A 23848-nucleotide genomic window follows, 5' to 3' on the forward strand; every position below is an offset into this window, starting at 1 on the left:
ATAGTTGAAATTACAGTCGGAAAATGGTCACTTCCGCAAAGGTCATTGTGGACTGACCATTCAAATTCATTAAACAGATTGGCATCTGCAACAGATAAATCCAGAGAGGAGTAGGAGCCAGTCGCAGGATGTAAATATGTGTTAGAGCCATCATTAAAAAGACATAAATCATTATTTGAAAGGAAATCCTCGAGGATCTTACCTTTTGTATTGGTGTTATTACTTCCCTAAAGTGGGTTGTGGCCATTGAAATCTCCCATGATAATGCAGGGTTGAGGGAGTTGGTCATAGAGGGCCTGTAAATCTGATTGACGTAGAGAAGATGATGGCGGAATATAAAGTGAACACAAAGTGAACACAATGTGCAGCGTAACACGTACCGCAACTGCCTGAAGAGGGGTATTCAGTGGAACATCGCTATGAATGGTGTTTCGACGCACCAAAATAGAAGATCCTCCAGTAGCCTTCTCACCAGGAGGAGAAAAGCAATGGTAGGAATCATAATGTCTTAAATCAAACTTGTCTGTAGATTTTAGGTATGTTTCTTGCAAACATAATGCTGATGGACTGTAATCCTGAGTTAAAAGTTGTAAATCATTAAAGTTGTTTCGGAAACCTCTACAGTTCCATTGTATAATATGGGAAGACATTACCTCTTCGGAATCTTAATTGGGGATCTACCCCGGCCTTGCTCAGAGGGCGACAAGCTGTGTGTCCTCTGGTGGCTGATGTCCGACACATCCATATCCTCAAGGGATCCAAATTTGTTGAACAACTGGATCTGATTCACTGATCCTTTTGAGGGTCTGCCACTCTGATGTTTCTTGGATGATTCTGTTCTCGGTTTGTTTTTAGCGATTTGCTTTACATATGTTTCAGAATGCGTTTTAGGATGTGACTGAGATGATTTTCCCTGGGAAGTTGTTTGGGAACTGGCAGTTTCTAGAACAGTTGAAGAGTCCGCAGATAGAGTAATAACCTCTGGAGATTCTGTTCTAGTCCAGGTATAGTCTGTCTGACATGCAACTGCTATGCATGAAACAGGCTGTAAAACACGTTGTGGAGGAGGTTGTGAATTTGTCCGAGAAGCAGCTGCAGAGAAGGAAATAAGTGAGGACTTTTCTTCATCCTGAACAATCTTCTTTGCATCTTGGAATGAGATGTTCCGTTCATGTTTTATTTTAACAATTTTGGATTCACGTTTGAATCTAGTACAGTCTTTAGATGATGAAGCATGACTATCACCACAGTTCACACAGGACGGATCCTTGTTACACTGGGTACTGTCTGGACAGTTGCCACCACATCGATGGCAAGCAGCCTGCTCATGACATGTTCTAGATCCATGGCCATAATGTTGACACTTGTAGCATCTCAGTGGATTAGGGATGTACATATCCACTTTGATGCTACAATAACCTGCTCTAATTGATTCTGGAATTTTTGGAAGGCCAAAAGTAAACAAGTAAGTGTTGGTCTTAGTAACCTCACAATTTCTCTTAGAAGAAAAGCGTTTCACAGCAATTACATTTTGGCTTTGTAGTTCAACTAAAATGTCATCCTCATTCATGTCAGCAAGGAATCGGCCTCTGTCTCGCACAATTCCCTTACTGCTATTCAGGGACCTGTGTGGGGAAACAACAACAGGAACATTTGCAAGGGTCTTAATGGAAAGAAGACTTACAGCTTGCTTTTGTCGTCTACATTTGATCAGCAAGCATCCACTGCGTAATCGTTTTGCATCTTCCACATCACCAGCTATGCCTTGTATAGCCTTTTCAACTGCAAATGGATTGAGCTTCAGAGGAGTGTCATCCAAAGAAGAAATAACCAAGAATCTTGGCCAGTTTTCGAAAGTAACCGGAGGCATCCGCGGACTATCATCCTCAGTAACAAAACAATCATGAGATTCATGAGAACGTTTTTTCATTGGGGGTTCCATGTTGGTTGTAATTGTGTTTCATCCTCCTGGGTCCCCACCCACCATGGAGTGTCAACAAGGACAATGCCATATGCCTGTGGGCCTCCGACAGGCGACACCAAGGATACCAAGAGGATATACTCAAGCAGAAACATCATAAAATATGTTCCACCGCCTTCTGGGCATTGGGACTCTAGGCAAATATAGAAATGTTTCAGTAATAGTTGAAATACATTCCAAACGTCTACACATGTATGAGTGTAATGTACGGCACTGTTCTGTTTCTCAAATAACAGGAGAATTTTAATTGATCAAGTTAAAAAGCATGAAATATAGCTCATGACAAACATTCCAAAAATGTGCAAATGAAATGTCATGCACAGGGCTCGACATGACCAGCCGATTGATAGGACCGGGCCCATCCTACCACCCGTCTAGGCGAAGTAAGGGTCGAAGTGGAATATTGGGCAAAGGAACGCTATTCCTGGAACCAGTGCCCTCAACCACCAGACTCCCGTCCTCCGCCGACACAGGGACGCAACCAACGGCAAACGGGCTGCCCACTTTGGTCGCCTCTTACGACCAGCAATGGGGTGCTGTGGAAATATTCTACCCCGGTTCCTCACGGGGGAAGAGCGATTAGCGTTACCCAGGACTCACCACGAGGAGGTTGCTCTTCACGAGTGCCGGTAAATTAATTGGTTAGTATCTGATTTCTTTAGTTTTGTTAATGTAAGGTCTACCTCTGGCTTTACCATTTGCCAAGGAGGAGATGAGAAAAGTTGAGTAGGAGCTATATCTTGGAGTTTAATATTAGAAGCTGATATTGCAGATTTTATTCTGATTCCGAGGGGTGGAGTGAGTGTTGATTTCTTATTGTGGAGAGGATTGAATATAAAAGCTGGATTCGACTGATTAGAATATAATTTAGTGATGTATTGTAAAGATAGGTTTAGACGGCGTTGTTTAAGAGAGTGAGTGAGTGAGTGAGTGAGTAAAGTTTAAAGTCACATCGGCAGTATTTCAGCCATATCGTGACTATCAAAAGTTAAATATGATACATACATTGAAACTTGTATAAAAACCTGCCAACGAGGGACAGTAAAATAACTAGACTTATCACAGAAATAAATTTAAAACTAGTATGTAATCATAAAATCAATAGCACTATACATAACATTACATTATAAAAACAGGCTATAGATCGCCAGCAACTGAAGGTAGACCACCATACTGGGGACCAGGGGGACTTACAGTACCTTTGCAACCTGCATGGACCCCAGCAGGATTTACATCATCCCTTCAGCAACTGGCGACTGTATGCAAAGTTAGCCACAAGTAAAAATACAAATATTCTACATTTAAAAGAGTAGTAGGCAGAAATATTCTTTGAATGACATGGACTTACGATATCCTCTCAGGGGGACAATAATTTTACACTACGTCAACCCCCTTTGAGGATACGGCCAGTAACAAACTCAGATATAATTTCATTTTACCAATTTTAAAAAGTCATTCCTTTTATACAATACACATTATCAAAAATTATTGAACAATTCGATCTCTTTTAAAAACCCAATAACTAAATGAGAAGAAATATTATAAAAAAGATCCTTGAGAGATGATGATTTGAAATACTTCTCCCTTGTGATGGAAAAATCAATACAGTCAAGCAGGACATGCTTGACCGTGATTATCTCATCACAAGGGATACAAAATGGAGGATCTTCACCTTTCAACAAATATTCGTGAGTATATCTACTGTTGCCAATACGACATCGTCGTAAAATGACCTCTTCAAATCTGGACTGACAACCCAGGTAGGTGTAACCGATATTTGGTTTAATTTCATGTAATTTATTGATACCTACTTGGGCGTCCCACTTCTTCTGCATCAGATCTCGGATATATGATCCAATCACTGGCTTATGGTCTGTGTATGGAATAAGAAGTGCTGTCACAGATTTGTTGAGGGCTGCTTTTGCAGCAGCATCAGCCATTGTGTTCCCAGTAATTCCAACATGGCTGGGTAACCAACAGAAAACGATGTCGTATTGGCCAGTAGCAAGTTCATTATATAATTCAACAATTTCGATTAAAAGTGGATGTTTAGTGGACTGATTTGCAATTGCTTGAAGACAGGGAAGAGAATCGGAAAATATAATAAAATGTTTATGTTTTAATTTATTACTGATGTATTCTAGAGCTGTTAATATGGCTTTTGATTCGGCTGTAAAAATGGAACAGTTATCAGGAATTCTAGATGATATAGTCCTGGATCCAACGATGGTGGCACTAGCAACTGCGGCACCATCCTTGGATCCATCTGTAAATATAGATTTGTAAGTATCATATTTGTTTCGGAGTTGATTATATTCCTGTTGATAGATAAGTTGATTGGTTTCAGATTTCTTTAGTTTCGTTAATGTCAGATCCACCACTGGCTTCACTAACTGCCATGGTGGAGAAGACAAAAGCTGAGTGGGGGCTATACTATCAAGAATTATTTTAGCAGCAGAAATATCAGAACGTAGTCTTATTCCAAGAGGAGGGAGAACAGATGATTTATTATTGTAGAGATTTCCATAAAGAGGATTAAAAACGCTGGATTCGAGTTATTAGAACGTAATTTAGAAATATACTGTAAAGATAATTTAATGCGGCGGTGATTAAGGGACGTCTCGTCAGCTTCTACATACAAACTATCAATTGGCGAGGTTCTAAAGGCGCCAAGGCAAAGTCTCAGGCCTTGATGATGTATAGTATCTAATAATTTGAGATTACTTTTACAAGCCCCACCATAAATGATGGAGCCGTATTCAAGTTTAGAACGGATAAGTGCTCTGTATAGTTGGAGGAGGGTTTTCTGATCCCCTCCCCACTTTGAGTTGGAAACAACTTTCAATAGGTCCATAGCCTTCAGACATTTATTCTTTAAGTACTTTATGTGGGGTAAAAAGGTTAAATGATGATCAAAAATTAAACCTAAACATTTGGCTTCTTTTACAACCTTAATAGGCGTGTCATCTAAAATTAATTCCGGGTCTGGGTGAGGTTTGTATTTTCTGCAAAAATGAATACAGTTTGTTTTAGATTTGGAGAATTTAAAGCCATTTTCTAAACACCATTTATGAATTTTATTTAAACATAGCTGTAATTGCCTTTCAATAGTATGCATATTTTTACCCCGACAAGATAGATTAAAACCATCCACAAAAAGTGATCCATCAACTGAATCATTTAAAACTTTTGACAAACTGTTAATTTTTATACTGAATAAAGTGACAGACAAAATACTGCCTTGTGGGACACCCTGATCCTGATTATAATGATCAGACAGGGTTGTACCCACTCGGACTTGAAATTGTCTGTCAGATAAAAACTTGGATATAAATTGAGGCAAATGGCCTCGCAATCCAAAGTCATGTAAATCTTTTAAAATGCCATGCTTCCATGTAGTGTCATATGCTTTTTCCAGATCAGAAAGATAGACACTGCATGCTGTTTCTTAACAATGGCATTCTTAACGAATGACTCCAATCTAACTAAATGGTCAATGGTACTACGATTTTTACGGAATCCACATTGAATATTTGTAATTAAATTATTGGATTCTAGGTACCATGTTAATCTATTATTGACCATGCGTTCCATGGTTTTGCAAACGCAGCTAGTCAATGAAATTGGTCTATAATTTGATGGATCGTTATGATCCCGTCCAGGTTTCGGTATAGGAACAACAATGGCATCACGCCACGAAGAAGGAAATTTTCCAGATGTCCATATATCATCAAATATGAAAAGTATGGTTTCCAAACATGATTCTGGTAAATGTTTCAGGAGTTGATAATGTATGTTATCAGCCCCTGAAGCAGTATCATGAGCTTGCCCAAGGGCAGTATGGAGCTCATGAATGGAAAAGACTTCATTATAATCCTCCCCGTTATCTGAATTAAAATTAATAGGTTTCTTTTCCTGCTGCTTTTTATATTTTTGAAATTTAGTTACATAGTTAGACGAGGAAGAATGCTCAGCTAGAGTTTCACCCAGTTTGTTTGCAATTTCTGATTTTTCAGTTAACAACTGATCGCCATTTTTAAGATGATGTATGCTTGATTTATTACCCTTACCTTTAATTTTCTGAATCATGTTCCACACCTTGGAGTGAGTGAGTGAGGTAATGCTTTACGTCACATCGGCAATATTTCAGCCATATCGTGACGAGAAATTAGACATGAAATATACATATATTTAAACTTTATAAAAATCTGTCATCGAAGGACAGTATGAGAACTAGAATATCACAGATAAGATTTTAAAACTAGTTGCGGAACATTTAAAAGAATTAAGTATTAAGGAACAAAACAATATAAAAATGGGCTAGAGATCGTCAGTAACTAAAGGGAGATCACCACACCAGGGACCATGGGGACTTACAGTACCTTTGCTTCCTGCATGGACCCTGGCAGGATTTACACCATCCCTTCAGTCACTGGCGATTATATGCAAGTTTAGCCATTGAATAAAACTAACAAATATACTACGATTTAAAAGTCTGGTATGCATAAAAATATTACGAATGGTTTGGGACTTACATACCCTCTTAGGGGGACAATAATTTTACGCTACTTCAACCCCCCTCGAGGGTACAGCCACTCACAATCTAAGTTATTTATTAGCACTACCAATTTATAAAATAATACATTAAGCACATCAAAATTTATGGACAAGTTCTATTTCTTTTAAAAAACTTAATATTAAATGAGAATTAACATCATTAAAAAGGTCCTTAACTGTTTTGACACTGAAATATTTATCCCTTGTGATGGAAAAATCAATACAGTCAAGCAGGACATGCTTGACCGTGATTCTTTCATCACAAGGGATGCAAAACGGAGGATCCTCACCATTCAAAAGATACTCATGTGTATATCTTGAATGGCCAAGACGACATCGTCGCATAATGACCTCTTCAAATCTGGACTGACAGCCCAAGTAGGTGTAACCGATATTTGGTTTAATTTCATGTAATTTATTGATACCTACTTGGGCGTCCCACTTCTGTTGCATAAGATCTCGGATGTAAGATCGAATCATGGGTTTAAAATCAGTGTATGGGATCAGAAGTGGTGTCACAGATTTGTTGAGGGCTGCTTTTGCAGCCGCATCGGCCATTGTGTTACCAATGATACCAACATGGCTTGGTAACCAACAAAAGACGATGTCATATTGGCCAGTAGCAAGATCATTAAATAATTCGAGAATTTCGATTAAAAGTGGATGTTTTGATGACATATTTTTAATCGCCTGAAGGCATGAAAGAGAATCTGAAAACAGTATGAATTGTTTATGTTTAGCTTGATTACTGATATATTTAAGTGCTGTAAAAATGGCGTTTGCTTCTGCAGTGAAGATGGAACTGTTATCAGGTAAACGTGAAGATATTGTTCTGGATCCAATGACGGTGGCACTAGCAACGGCGCCACCATCCTTGGACCCATCTGTAAAGATAGATTTATAAGTGTCATAATTGTTTCTTAATTGACTGTATTCTTGTTGGTAAATTAATTCGTTAGTGTCTGATTTCTTTAGTTTTGTTAATGTAAGGTCAACCTCTGGCCGTATCATTTGCCAAGGAGGTGTTGAAAACAGTTGAGTAGGAGCTATATCTTGCAGTTTAATATTGGAAGCAAACAAGGCAGACTGGATTCTGATTCCGAGTGGTGGAACAAGAGATGACTTTTTATTGTAAATATCTTGGTAAAGAGGATTGAAGACGCAATTAAAAGCTGGATTGGACTGATTAGAATATAATTTAGTGACATATTGTAAAGATAATTTTAGACGGCGTTGTTTAAGAGAAGGTTCATCCGCTTCTACATATAGACTGTGAATTGGAGACGTCCTGAAGGCACCAAGGCATAGCCTAAGGCCCTGATGATGTATCGTATCAAGTTTTTTTAAATTACTTTTACAGGCTCCACCATAGACGATGGAGCCATAATCAAGTTTTGAACGGATGAGTGACCTGTATAAGTGCAAGAGGGTTGTTTGATCCCCTCCCCACTTTGAATTAGAAACAACTTTCAATAGATCGAGTGCCTTCAGGCATTTAGCTTTTAGGTATTTAATATGCGGGAGGAAAGTTAAGTGATGATCAAAAATAAGTCCCAAGAACTTGGCTTCCTTAACAACTTTGATAGGGGTGCCATTCAGAAATAGTTCAGGGTCCTTATGCGGTTTATATTTTCTGCAGAAATGTATACAATTAGTTTTTGATTTGGAAAATTTAAACCCGTTTTCTAGACACCACTTGTTAATTTTATTAAGACATAATTGTAATTGCCTTTCAATTGTGTGCATATTTTTACCACGACAAGATAGATTAAAATCATCCACAAAAAGTGATCCATCAACTGAATCATTTAAAACTTTTGATAAACTGTTAATTTTTATACTGAATAAAGTGACAGACAAAATACTGCCTTGTGGGACACCCTGATCCTGATTATAATGATCAGACAGGGTTGTACCCACTCGGACTTGAAATTGCCTGTCTGTTAAAAACTGTGATATAAAATGAGGCAGACGGCCTCTTAAACCAAAATCATGAAGATCTTTTAAAATACCATGTTTCCATGTTGTATCGTAAGCTTTTTCTAAATCGAAAAAGATCGATACAGCATGTTGTCTATTTACAATGGAATTTTTAATGAACGATTCCAAACGCACTAAATGATCGATAGTACTTCTGTTCTTCCGGAAACCACATTGTATATTGGTAAGTAGATTATTTGTTTCCAAGTACCACACTAATCGATTATTTACGATGCGTTCCATCGTTTTACAAACACAGCTAGTTAGTGAGATAGGTCGGTAATTTGATGGATCAGAATGATCCCGCCCAGGTTTGGGTATTGGTATAACAATGGCATTATGCCATGAAGTTGGAAACGTCCCAGATGTCCAAATGTCATCGAATATAGTCAACAAAGTTTCAAGGCATGATTCTGGCAAGTGTTTAAGTAGCTGATAATGAATATTATCAGCGCCTGCTGCTGTATCATGAGCTTGCCCTAAGGCAGTATGTAGCTCATTTAGTGAAAATACCTCATTGTAATCTTCACCATTATCAGATGTAAAATTTACTTTTTTCTTTTCCTGTTGAAGCTGATATTTTTGAAATTCGGGAACGTAATTTGATGAAGACGAATGTTGAGATAAAGTTTTCCCAAGTCTATTGGCAATAGCAGATTTATCCGTTAGCAAAGTGTCACCATCCTTTAAATGGTTTACTGTAGAATTTGATCCCTTGCCTTTGATCTTTTTGATCATGTTCCATACCTTGGACATAGGGGTACGAGTGTTTATTTTGGAGACATAGTTCCTCCATGATTGACGTTTATTTTGCTTAAATAGACGTCTTGCCTTAGCATTTGAAATTTTGACAGTGTTTAAATTATGGACAGTAGGATGTTTACGAAAGTATTTCTCCGCCTTCTTACGACATTTCCTAGCTTGTTTGCACGTGTCATCAAACCATGGTTTACGAACACGTGGGTTGGTAGAGGACTTTGGTATTGATTCATCAGCAATTTCATTCAGTTGATCTGAGAACAACTGAATGGGGTCAATAACATTCTGAAAAGACGTAGGTTGTAATTTATCTTTGCATAAAGATTGAAATAAAAGCCAATCAGCCTTCACAAAATTCCATCGAGGTGAAGGTGGATCATCAGCGGGATTAATGGGCTTAAGCACCGTGGGGAAATGGTCACTCCCACATAGGTCGTCATGGACGGACCATGAGAATTCATTTAACAAAACTGAATCCGTCAAAGACAGATCTAAAGATGAATAGGTACCAGTAGCAGGGTGTAAGTAAGTGTCTGAGTCATCATTAAAAATGCAAAGATCATTATCGGAAACAAAATCTTCGATCACTTTTCCCTTTTGATTAATGGTTGAACTTCCCCATAAAGGATTATGCCCATTTAGATCACCCATGATGACACAGGGCTTTGGGAGCTGTTCGTATAGTTTTTGTAGATCATTACGCTGAAGATTTGAAGATGGAGGAATGTATAAGGAGCAAAGTGTGAAGGCAATATGCAGTGTAAGTCTAACTGCAACTGCTTGCAGAGTCGAGTCAAGCGGAACAGGACTGTGAACAACGCCCCGCCGCACTAAAAGAGAAGCACCTCCAGTAGCTTTATCTCCTGGAGGAGAGAAGGAATGATATGAACTATATTGCTTTAAATCAAACTTATCTGTATTTTTAAGGTACGTCTCTTGTAACCAAATTGCTGATGTATTTAAATCACTTGTTAATAACTGCAGTTCATGAAAATTATGCCTAAGTCCTCTGCAATTCCATTGCATTATATTAGACAATTGAGTCATGGTGGCTCAATTGGTGATCGCTCGCGTGAATGTGAGGAGGAACTGCTCCCCCGCCTGTCCTGTGAGGACAGAGTAACCTCCATGTCCAGAGGCCCAAAGGAGTTCTGTAAAGGAACCTCTGAAGGTGAAGGGACAATAGGTGGCTGTTTTCTACTCAATTTCTTTTTCTCTTTTTTTTTCAGATTTGCAGGTTGTTTCCCAGACATTTGGGATTGTGTCTCAGACTGAATCTCAGTCTGAGATCCTGAACTTGATTGACTGATGGCAGGAATAGGTGTGGAAATAGTGGAATTTGGAATTGTAGCAACAGGTTGTTCTGACTTGACCCATGTCAGGTCAGTCTGACACGAAATAGATGATGTTGTTACGGGGCGTGAGACTGCAGCGGAGTAAGAAATAGTTGATGTAGTTGTGGTCTGATCTTTCAATAGTTTCTTTGCATCCAGGTAGGGTATGTTCCTTTCACATTTCAGTTTCATTATTTTAGATTCAATTTGCCATACAGGGCAAGATTTAGATGAAGCAACATGTGGGCCAGAACAGTTAGCACATTTCAAATCATCTTCGCAGTCAGTGCTCTCATGGTTGACACCGCAACGATGACAAACAACCGAGTTTCGACAGGATTTGGAGCCATGACCAAAACGCTGACACTTGTAGCATCGGAGCGGATTGGGGACATACACATCCACTCCGATGTGGAAGTAACCTGCTTTAATTGACTGGGGAAGGGTTGTACGAGCAAACGTCATTAGATACGTGTTTGTATTGGTGATGACACCGTCCTTCTTGAAAGTAAAACGTTTAACTGCAGTAACAGCCTGGTCTCCCAACTCCGTAGCGATTTCTTCTTCAGACATGTCGGACAGACAACGAGCCCTGTCACGAACAATGCCTCGACAAGAATTTAATGTTCTGTGCACAGACACAGCAACCTCAAGATTGGCAAATGTAGAGATAGATAAAAGATTGAGAGATTGCTGTCTCCGTGCACACTCCACAAGAAGCGAACCACTACGGAGACGGGTGACGTTCTTGACTTCACCGCAAATCCCGGACACAGCCTTAGAAACAGCAAAAGGATTCAATTTGATAGGTAAGTTATCAGTAGCCTCAATCACCAGGAATTTTGCCCAGGAATCAATAGTTTGCGAAAGATTTCCAGTTGAAATTTCAATTTCCTCCAGACGTCTCTTTTTTTCATTACGAGATGAACCAGATTGTGGGAGAGCCATGATGAAAAGAAAATGATTCAGCACCCCTGTTCCCCACCCCCCATCGAGTGTCAACAAGGACGGTGTTATATTGCACCGGATATCCAGGATGCAAACACCAGGGATACAGGGATGGTATACTCCAGAGAATATGACGTGAATAGCTATATTTATCTACCAGATGTAGTGCCAGGAAGGTTCAGTCCATGACAAGAAACTGGAGACATACAGAATACAGAGGTCAACATCACCAGATTGGCCCATGAGCCACCGCCTTCTGGCGTAAGACTCTAGGCAATTTATTCCATCAAAAATTGGTAATTCATACAAAGTATGCTTGGCCAAGTCCAAAATATACATTATAATACAACACAGGAGTGCATATACAATATTACGCACAGGGCCTGGCATGACCAGCCGATTGATAAGACCGGGCCCATCTTACCACCCGTCTAGGCGAAGTAAGGGTCGAAGTAGTGTGTTGGGCAAAGGAACACAGTTCTAGGAACCAGTGCCCTCAACTACCAGACTCCCGTCCTCCGCCGACACAGGGACGCAACCCACGGCAAACAGGTTGCCCATTTTAGTCGCCTCATACGACCAGCAATGGGAGGCTGTGGAAATATTCTGCCCCGGTTCCACACGGGGGAAGAGCTATTTGCATTACCCAGCACTCACCACGAGGAGGTTGCTCTTCACGAGTGCCTCCACACCTTGGACATCGGCGTACGTGAATTAATTTTGGACACATAATTGTGCCAAGATTGGCGTTTGTTTTGTTTAAAAGTACGCCTGGTTTTAGCATTGACAATTTTGAATTTATTGAGATTATGGACCATAGGATGGCGTCGGAAGTACTTTTCAGCCTTTTTACTTGCCTTCCTAGCTTGTTTGCAGTCGTTGGTAAACCATGGTTTACGAATGTGAGGATTTGCAGAGGACTTCGGGATACATTCTTCAGCTGTTTTATTCAGTTCATCAGAGAAAAGTTGTATAGGGTCAGGAACATTGAGAAACTTTTCAGGTTTTAGTGTGTTAGTACAAAGTATTTCATATGAAGCCCAGTTGGCTCGATGATGGAGGTACATCAGATGGTGTCACGGATTTTAAGACGGTAGGAAAATGGTCACTTCCACAAAGGTCATCGTGGACTGACCATTCAAATTCACTTAGTAAATCAGAATCAACAACTGACAAGTCCAGACAAGAATACGTTCCAGTTGCAGGATGGAGATACGTTTCAGAACCATCAATGAAAATACATAAGTCGTTATTAATGAAAAAATCCTCCAATAATTTACCTTTTGAATTGCTGTCAGTACTACCCCAAAGCGGGTTATGGCCATTCAAATCTCCCATGATGACACAGGGCTTAGGGAGTTGGTCATACAGTGCCTGAAGATCAGACTGATGGAGAGAGTATGATGGTGGTACATACAAAGAACATAAAGTAAAAACAATATTCAGTGTTACACGTACTGCAACAGCCTGAAGAGGGGTATTGAGAGGAACAGGGCTGTGAATGACGCCCTGCCTCACCATAACAGAAGATCCTCCAGTTGCTTTATCCCCTGGAGGGGAAAAGCAATGGTAAGAATTGTACTGTCTTAAATCAAAATTATCTGTGGTCTTGAGGAAGGTTTCTTGAAGACAAAATGCTGATGGCTTGAAATCTTGAATTAAAAGCTGAAGATCATTAAAATTATTCCGCAGTCCTCTGCAATTCCATTGTATTAAATTGGTTGAGCAACTCATGGAGGCTCAACTGGAGATCGTGAGCGGGGGAAAGGTCCTCTACGGTGTAATGGTAGCGAAGGAGTGACCTCCATATCCAGAGGTTCAAAGGTGTTATGAACCTCCACAGGAGCAGTCAATGACAAAGGTTCCTCAACATGTTTGAGGGCCTTTGCTTCTTTCCGTCTTTGTTTTTTTTCTTTGTTCGTCAGATGTCTATTGGTTTTGAGTTCAGGTACAAAGTCAGGTTGAATGTCAGGGTCTGGTAAAGGTACAGCTTCTGGCAGCGGTTCGGTTTGTGAAGCTGATGAAGATAAAGTGCAGATGTCAGCATCAATTTGATATAAAATTTTCTGGTCAGTGGATACCCAGCTAATAGCTGTTTGACAGCTATTATCAGCCTTGAGAAGAGAAGAGGAGATTGCAGCAGAATAGGTGAGTGAAGAAGTGGAAGTGGTTGATTCACTTGTAACCAACTTCTTCGCGTCTGTAAATGAGATATCATTGGTGTACTTTAGTTTTAAAATTTTGGTCTGTGTCACAAAAGAGGGACAAGATTTGGAAGTAGACATGTGACCACCGCCGCAGTTTGCACATTTGATAGTGTCTGTGCACTCAGTGCTATCATGGGTCTTACTGCAGCGGGAGCAAACTTGAGTATGACGACAGGATTTGGCTCCATGTCCAAATTGCTGACATTTAAAACAACGGAGTGGATTCGGTATATATACATCCACTCCGATGTTGAAATAACCGGCTTTAATAGAGGAAGGAAGCTTGGTGTGATTAAACGTGAAAAGGTAAGTTGTTGTTTTTATGATGTTGTCACCATCTTTCCTTGTGAACCGTTTCACAGAAGATACACCTTGAGGCTTCATTTCTGCAACAATCTCTTCTTCAGACATGTCCGAGAGGCATTTTGCACGGTCACGTACAATGCCTCTACATGAGTTGAGTGTTTTGTGCTCAGAGACAACAATCTCTGTATTTGCAAAATGTTGAGCTTTGAGTAGATTCAGAGATTGCTGTCTCCTTACACATTCCACAAGCAGGGAACCGGACCGGAGACGAGTTACATTTTTTACAGTACCACAAATACCTTCAATAGACTTTGAAATGACAAAGGGGTTGAGTTTCAGGGGCTGACCATCAACTCCTTCCACACCAAGAAATCGTGGCCAAGAATCGATATTGGGTACAGTATCTTCATCAGAAGATAGTGCAATATCTGTGTCTATATGCCTCCTTTTAGTTTTAGATCTAGAACCAGAGTGAAGGGGAGTAGCCATGATGAAAGAAAGATTTTCGACAACCCTGCTCACCACCCGCCATGGAGTGTCAACAAGGACAGTGATGTAGTGGAAACCGACTACAAACACCTGGGCTACAGGGGTGCTATACTCCAGCAAAAAGGACACAGGTAGCTATTATTGTCAAACAGGGTTAAAAGTCAGACTGGTTCCGCCCAAGACAGTTATCTGATGACAAATAGAACCCGGAGGTCAATAATGCCAGATTGGCCCATGAGCCACCGCCTTCTGGCGTAAGACTTTAGGCAATTTACTCAATCCAAACTTGAGAATACACACAAGTAATGTACGGCCAAGACCAAAATAAACAGTAAAATACAACACAGTTGTGCATATACAATATTACGCACAGGGCCTGGCATGACCAGCCGATTGATAAGACCGGGCCCATCTTACCACCCGTCTAGTCGAAGTAGTGTGTTGGGCAAAGGAACACAGTTCCAGGAACCAGTGCCCTCAACTACCAGACTCCCGTCCTCCGCCGACACAGGGACGCAACCCACGGCAAACAGGTTGCCCATTTTAGTCGCTTCATACGACCAGCAATGGGAGGCTGTGGAAATATTCTACCCCGGTTCCACACGGGGGAAGAGCTATTAGCGCTACCCAGCACTCACAACGAGGAGGTTGCTCTTCACGAGTGCCGTTGTTTAAGAGAGACTCATCTGCTTCTATATATAGACTGTGAATTGGAGACGTTCTAAAGGCTCCAAGGCAAAGCCTCAGGCCCTGATGATGTATAGTATCTAGTTTTTGTAAATTACTTTTGCAGGCTCAACCATAGACGATAATCAAGTTTTTTACGGATCAGTGATCTATACAAGTGTAAGAGGATTGTTTGATCCCCTCCCCACTTTGAATTTGAAACTACTTTCAATAAGTCGAGTGCCTTCAGACATTTAGCTTTTAGGTATTTAATATGTGGAAGGGAAGTTAAATCAAAAATAAGTCCCAAGAACTTTGCCTCCTTCACCACTTTGATAGGGGTGCCATTTAAAAATAGCTCAGGGTCTTTATGCGGTTTATATTTCCTACAAAAATGTATGCAGTTAGTTTTTGATTTGGAAAATTTAAACCCGTTCTCTGGACACCACTTGTGAATTTTATTGAGACACAATTGTAATTGCCTTTCTATTGTGTGCATATTTGTACCACGACAAGATATATTAAAATCATCCACAAAAAATGATCCATCAACTGAATCATTTAAAACTTTTCACAAACTGTCAATTTTTATACAATGGAATTTTTAATGAACCGATTCTAAACGCACTAAATGATCGATAGTACTTCTGTTTTTCCGGAAACCACATTGTATATTGGTAAGAAGATCATTTGTTTCCAAGTACCACACTAATCGATTATTTACCATGCGTTCCATAGTTTTACAAACACAGCTTGTTAGAGATATAGGTCGGTAGTTTGATGGATCAGAATGATCCCGCCCAGGTTTGGGTATGGGGATAACAATGGCATTATGCCATGAAGGTGAAAACGTCCCTGATGTCCAAATATCATCGAATATAGTCAACATGGTTTCAAGGCATGATTCGGGAAAGCGTTTCAGTAGTTGATAATGAATATTATCAGCGCTTGCTGCTGTATCATGAGCTTGCCCTAAGGCAGTATATAGTTCATGTAGGGAAAATACTTCATTGTAATTTTATCAGATGTAAAATTTAGTTTTTTCTTTTCCTGTTGGAGCTGATATTTTTGAAATTCAGGAGCGTAATTAGATGAAGAAGAATGTTGAGATAAAGTTTCCCCAAGTCTATTGGCAATGGCAGATTTATCAGTTAACAAAGTATCACCATCCTTCAAATGGCTGACTGTAGAATTTGATCCCTTGCCTTTAATCTTTTTAATCATGTTCCATACCTTGGACATAGGGATACGAAAGTTTATTTTGGAGACATAATTCTTCCATGATTGACGTTTATTTTGTTTGAATAGACGTCTCGCTTTAGCATTGGAAATTTTGACAGTGTTCAAGTTTTGGACAGTAGGATCTTTACGGAAGTTTTTCTCCGCCTTCTTACGGCATTAATTAGCTTGTTTGCAATTATCATCAAACCATGGTTTACGAAGACGTGGGTTAACAGAGGACTTTGGAATTGATTCATTAGCAATTTCATTCAGTTGATCTGAAAACAACTGAATTGGGTTATTCACATTCTGAAAGGACGCAGGTTGTAATTTATCTTTGCATAAAGATTGAAATAAAAGCCAATCAGCCTTCAAAAAATTCCATCGAGGTAAAGGAGGATCATCAGTGGGATTAATGGGTTTAAGCACGGTGGGGAAATGGTCACTCCCACATAGGTCATCGTGGACGGACCATGAGAATTCGTTTAACAAAACTGAATTCGTCAGAGACAGATCTAATGATGAATACGTACCAGTTGCAGGGCGTAAGTAAGTGTCCGAGTCATCATTAAAGATGCATAAATCATTATCGGAAACAAAATCCTCGATCACTTTACCCTTTTGATTAAGTATTGAACTTCCCCATAAATGATTATGCCCATTTAGATCACCCATGATGATACAGGGCTTTGGGAGTTGGTCATATAGTTTTTGTAGATCATTTCGTCATTATCGGAAACAAAATCCTCGATCACTTTACCCTTTTGATTAAGTATTGAACTTCCCCATAAATGATTATGCCCATTTAGATCACCCATGATGATACAGGGCTTTGGGAGTTGGTCATATAGTTTTTGTAGATCATTTCGCTGAAGTCTTGAAGAAGGAGGAATGTATAAGGAGAAAAGTGTGAAGGCAATATGCAGTGTAAGTCTAACTGCTACTGCTTGCAGATTCGAGTCAAGCGGAACAGGACTGTGAACAACGCCCCACCACACTAAAATAGAAGCACCTCCAGTAGCTTTATCTCCCGGAGGAGAGAAGGAGTGATATGAACTATAGTGCTTTAAATCAAACTTATCAGTATTTTTAAGGTACGTCTCTTGTAAACAAATTGCTGATGGATTTAAATCACTTGTTAATAACTGCAGTTCATTAAAATTATGCCTAAGTTCTCTGCAATTCCATTGCATTATATTAGACAATTGAGTCATGGTGGCTCAATTGGAGATCGCTCGCGTGAATGTGAGGAGGAACTACTCCTCCGCCTGTCCTGTGAGGACAGAATAACCTCCATGTCCAGAGGCCCAAAGGAGTTCTGTAAAGGAACCTCTGAAGGTAAAGGGACGATTGGCAGTTGTTTTTTCTTCAATTTCTTTTTTTCTTTATTCGACAAATGAACAACGACTGGTTGTTTGACTGACGTATAAGATTGTTTCTCAGACTGAATCTCAGTCTGAGATCCTGAACTGGATAGACTGATGGTAGGAATAGGCTGAATGATTGGAACAGTATCAACTGGTTGTTCTGACGTGACCCATGTCAAGTCAGTCTGACACGAAATAGTCGATGTTGTAACAGAGCGGGAGACTGCAGCGGAGTAGGAAATAGTTGAGGGGGTAGTGGTCTGATTTTTAATAGTTTTTTGGCATCCAGGTAGGATATGTTTTTTTCACATTTTATTTTCATTATTTTGGATTCCATTTGCCACACAGGTTCCTCTCTGAAGCCACCACTTTAAATCCTTCCTCTCATTCCATTCTGTTGTCAGCCATTGCCGAGGACAATCCCCAAAAACTGACTGTAACAATCAGCAAACACCAAATAGAAATTAAAAGTTTGAATGCACTCCAACACAAGAGAAATCAAAAGCAAAAGAACCAAAGAGGAAGTATCATAAACAATCAGGTGTTTGCATAGACAATTTGCTGAGAAGCAAAAGACGTCCGAACTCGACGGCAGACAAGACCGAACTCCAATAGGTTCATAGAGGACCTAGGAATAGTTTCATCAGCTATGTTCTTCAGTTTGTCAGAGTTTTGTCAAAGGTTTGGTTTCAATTTGTCAGTACATATAGTCTACAATAATGGCCAGTTGGCTTTTGAAAAATTCCATCGTGTTGAAGGTGGAGCATCAGTGGGATTTACAGCTGTAATTGCAGTCGGAAAATGATCACTTACACAGATGTCATCATGGACCGACCATTCAAATTCATTATATATGTTAGAATCTGTGATTGACAGATCTAATGTAAATATGTGTTCGAGCCGTCGTTGAATATGCATAGATTATTATTAGAAATAAAATCTTCAAGGATTTTCCCTTTATTGTTAGTGGCACTAGTGAAGAGCAACCTCCCCGTGGTGAGTGCTGGGTAACGCTAATCGCTCTCCCCCCGTGTGGAACCGGGGTAGAATATTTCCACAGCCTCCCATTGCTGGTCGTATGAGGCGACTAAAATGGGCAACCCGTTTGCCGTGGGTTGCGTCCCTGTGTCGGCGGAGGACGGGATTCTGGTAGTTGAGGGCACTGGTTCCTGGAACTGTGTTCCTTTGCCCAACACACTACTTCGACCCTTACTTCGCCTAGATGGGTGGTAAGATGGGCCCGGTCTTATCAATCAGCTGGTCATGCCAGGCCCTGTGCGTAATATTGTATATGCTCACATATGTTGTATTTTACTGTATATTTTGGTCTTGGCCATGCATACCTTGTGTATGTTCTCAATTTTGGATTGTATACATTGTCTAGAGTCTTACGCCAGAAGGCGGTGGCTCATGGGCCAATCTGGTACTTTCGACCTCTGAGTTCTGTATGTCTTCAATTTCTTGCCATAGGCCGAACCAGCCTGACATTTTATTTGATAGACAAATACAGCTATTCATGTTGTTCTTACTGGAGTATAACACCTCTGTATCCCTGATGTTTGCATGTTGGAGATCCGGTGCAATAAAACATTGCTCTTTGTAGCACTCCATGGTGGGTGGGGAGCAGGGGTGCTGAATCAATTACTTTCATCATGGCTCACAATCACTCTGGTTCGAACCGCAATGAAAAGAAAAGACGTTTCGAAGCTGAGACTTTCTCATCTGACGCAGCTTCTGTTCAAAAAAATTCAAATTGGTCACGATTTCTTGTAGTTGAATCTGGAACTGAACATCCTTTAAAAATGAATCCATTTGCAATTTGCAAAGCCATTGAAGGTATTTGCGGAGAGGTAAAAAATGTTTCACGGCTCCGGGGCGGCTCTCTTTTGGTGGAGTGTGCACGGAGACAGCAAGCTATCAATCTTTTGAATTGTACAATGTTTGCAAACACTGCAGTAGCTGTCTCTGAGCACAGAACGTTAAATTCAAGTCGAGGTATCATCCGCGACAGAGCCCGTTGTCTGGCTGAGATGTCAGTGGACGAAATACTTGAAGAATTAAAGGTACAACATGTCACGTCAGTGAAACGTTTCTCAAGAAAAGATGGTGAGACCTTCGTTCCTACGAGCACATATTTGTTCACCTTCTCCCTTTCAACCATACCCCAATCAATAAAGGCAGGCTATTTCAACATCGGAGTGGAGGTGTATGTCCCCAATCCACTCCGATGTTATAAGTGTCAGAAGTTTGGACATGGGTCCAAGACATGCAATCGATCGTCTGTTTGTTGCCGCTGTGGTAGCAATCATGACGGTTCTGATTGTACAGCTGAACTCAAATGTGTTAATTGTAATGGCCGACATGTTGCATCTTCCAAATCCTGTCCACTGTGGAAACTTGAAAAGGATATTTTGACTGTCAAATGTCAAAATAATTTGTCTTATCTGGATGCTAAAAAACCTGTTGCCAGCCGGTCTCCTCCATCAACACAAACCTATGCTGCAGCTGTCTCTCGCCGTTCCACAACTAGATCCATAGAATGTCAAACAGATTTGACATGGGCAAATTCAGAACATCCAATGCCTATTACGACAACTTCTGAAAGCCAGACACCTCAATCAGATACTACAACATGTGACATTTCTCCACCATCTAAGATCATGAGTGAAACTTTGACACAATCTTCAGCAGCTCCAGAAATGCCAGCTACTGTACAAACATCAACTGACACGTCTAGAAAACAAAAGAAAAAACAAAACAGGAAAATTACAACAAAGTTCCCGACTCCTACTGAAACATCTGTAGATGTTCACAACTTCTTTGATCCTTTAGATATGGGTGTTACTCCATCACATCACAACAACAGTTGTGACGCCTCTTCACATTCACGTGAGCGATCACCTGTGGAACCGCCATGAATCATTCAAATGGGCACTCGTGAAGAGCAACCTCCTCGTGGTGAGTGCTGGGTAACGCTAATCGCTCTTCCCCCGTGTGGAACCGGGGCAGAATAATTCCACAGCACCCCATTGCTGGTCGTACGAGGCGACCAAATTGGGCAACCTGTTTGCCGTGGGTTGCGCCCCTGTGTCGGTGGAGGACGGGATTCTGGTGGTTGAGGGCAATGGAGCCAGGAACCGGTGTTCCTTTTGCCCAACACACCACTTCGACCATTACTTCACCTAGACGGGTGGTAGAATTGGCCCGATTCTATCAATCGGCTGGTCACGCCATGCCCTGTGCATGGAAAAGTGCCACTTTAGATCTATATCATATTTAACAAGTTTTCTGTTGTAATATGATCTTCCAACTTATGCCAATATATTTATTGCCTAGAGTCCTATGCCAGAAGGCGGTGGCTCATGGGCCAATCTGGTGATGTCAACCTGCGAATTCTATATGTCTCCAATGTTCTGTCACGGGCCGAACCAGCTGGGCATTTCTTTTGGTAGACAAATGTAGCTTTTCGTGTTGTATTTACTGGAGTATACCACCCCTGTAACCCTGGTGTTGTAGACTGGCTTCCTCTTCGGCATCGTCCTTTTTGACACTCGATGGCGGGTGGGGAACAGGGGTGCCGAATAAATTCCTGTCATTATTGCGCAACAAATCCCTGGTTCAAATCGTGAAAAAAAGAGAAGACTCGAAAATGACAGTTTAACTGAAAATGTTTTTCATAACAATGATTCTTGGGTTCGCTTCCTGGTAATCGAGGCTGCTGATCATCAACCATTAAAGCTGAACCCCTTTGCGATTTCTAAAGCTGTTTCTGGAATCTGTGGTGCAGTCAAAAATGTAACCCGTCTTCGGTCTGGCTCCCTACTTGTGGAGTGTGCACGGAGACAGCAATCTCTGAATCTTTTATCAATTACTCAGTTTGCCAATGTTGATGTTGCTGTGTCCGTGCACAGAACACTGAACTCGTGTCGGGGAATTGTTCGGGACAGAGCTCGATGCCTGTCAGATATGTCGGAACAAGAAATTGTTTCTGAACTTGATGATCAAGGTGTTACGTTTGTGAAACGTTTCACCAGAATCAACGATGGAGTTGTCACTAATACTCATACTTACCTGTTCACTTTTGCGCGTTCTTCCTTACCGCAATCAATCAAAGCTGGCTATGTTAATATCGGAGTGGATATGTATATCCCAAATCCACTCCGATGTTTTCAATGTCAAACCTTTGGCCATGGTTCTAAATCATGTGCTAAACCTGTCAAATGTCATCGTTGTGCTGGCAGCCATGAGGGTAGAGACTGTGAGGAGGACATTGTTTGTGCTAACTGTAGTGGCCAACATTTGTCTTCTTCCAAGTCATGTCCTGTTTGGCAACTTGAATCAAAAATCAATAAAATGAAATATGAAAATAACATTTCGTTTGCAGAAGCGAGAAAGCTGTTCACTAAACAATCCACTACTCCATCACATCTTACTTACTCTGCCGCAGTTACACGTTCTGCAACTATATCTACTGCCACTGCATCAATCTCCTGCCAAACGGATCTGTCATGGGTCCATTCTGATCAGCCCCTTAATACCGCTGGAATCAGTCCACCAACTTCTGATAATCAGACCAGTTCAGCAACCCAGACTTCTACTCAGTCTGACACTCAGACTGATACTCTGACTGCTAGTCAGCCTGACACAGGTGTCCCAGAAAAGAACAAAAACACTGAACCACTTGACAGCTCACTTGACAAAAAGAAAAAAAAGAAATTGAATAGAAAACAAACATCTCCGGCAGCCTCGCCCCCAGAACTATCTCTTCACAACTCCTTTGAGCCTCTTGACATGGAGGTGACTCTGTCTGTACAGGACAGTAGGAGTAATTCGTCGTCACGTTCGCGTGTGAGATCCCCAATTGAGCCTCCATGACTCAATTGTCCAATATGATACAATGGAATTGCAGAGGACTTAGAAACAATTTTAATGACATTCAATTATTGATACAGGATTTTAAACCGTCTGCTTTATGTCTTCAGGAGACATACCTTAAAAATACTGATAAATTTGATATTAGGCAGTATAACTGTCATCATTCATATTCCCCCCCAGGTGACAAAGCAACTGGAGGGTCGTCTATCTTGGTTAGACAGGGCGTGATTCACAGCCCTGTTTCTATCAATTCAAATCTTCAAGCTGTTGCTGTTCGTTTAACTTTGAACATTGTCTTTACTCTGTGTTCCTTATATATTCCTCCATCTACTTTGCTTCGACAATCTGATCTTCAAAATCTATATGATCAGCTCCCCAAGCCATGTATCATCGTGGGTGATCTGAATGGACACAACCCCCTGTGGGGAAGTGTTACCACAAACAATAAAGGGAAAATACTTGAGGAATTCATTTCTGATAATAATTTGTGTATCTGTAATGATGATTCGAACACCTATTTACATCCTGCCACTGGAACATACTCAGCCCTTGATCTGTCTCTCACCGATTCAAATCTATTTAACGAGTTTGAATGGTCGGTCCATGATGACCTCTGCGGAAGCGATCACTTTCCCACCATTCTTAAATCTGTGAACCCGAATCCTGAAACCTCCACATCCAGGTGGAATTTTACAAAGGCCAATTGGTCATTGTATGAAACATTGTGTACTGCAAAATTAATCCCTCATCATTTTCAAAATGTTGAAGATCCGATTCAATTGTTTTCAGATCAGCTCCATGCAATAGCTGATGAGGCAATTCCTAAGTCCTCTGCAAATCCTCATATTCGCAAACCGTGGTTTACCTACCAATGTAAACAGGCACGGAAGTGTAGGAAGAAAGCGGAAAAGTACTTCCGCCGACATCCCACAGTTCATAATTTAGATCAAGTAAAAATTACAAATGCAAAAGCCAGGCGGGCTTATAAACAAAATAAGCGCCAATCTTGGAGGAACTACGTCTCCAGGATAAATTCCCGTACTCCTATATCCAAAGTATGGAACATGATACAAAAAATTAAAGGCAAAGGATCAAAGTCTTCTGTTCACCATCTTAAGGAAGGTGATCAGTTATTAACTGATAAATCAGACATTGCCA

At 40.6% G+C, this 23848-nt stretch overlaps 1 protein-coding gene across 1 annotated transcript; it reads right to left on the bottom strand.

Annotated features, from left to right (window-relative positions):
- Window positions 1–649: 649 nt before the first annotated feature.
- LOC125381695 lies at window positions 650–1942 on the bottom strand. Its single transcript, XM_048399134.1, has one exon. The coding sequence runs from the start codon at window positions 1940–1942 to the stop codon at window positions 650–652; it is 1293 nt and encodes a 430-aa protein (XP_048255091.1).
- Window positions 1943–23848: the final 21906 nt, after the last annotated feature.

Source organism: Haliotis rufescens, unplaced genomic scaffold (assembly GCF_023055435.1).
Source record: "Haliotis rufescens isolate VD_foot unplaced genomic scaffold, xgHalRufe1.0.p SCAF_19, whole genome shotgun sequence".
NCBI classification, from domain to species: domain Eukaryota; kingdom Metazoa; phylum Mollusca; class Gastropoda; order Lepetellida; family Haliotidae; genus Haliotis; species Haliotis rufescens.

Coding starts and splice junctions, on each gene's coding strand:
- LOC125381695 (XM_048399134.1), bottom strand. CDS start 1,942: ATGGAACCCCCAATGAAAAAACGTTCTCATGAATCTCATGATTGTTTT.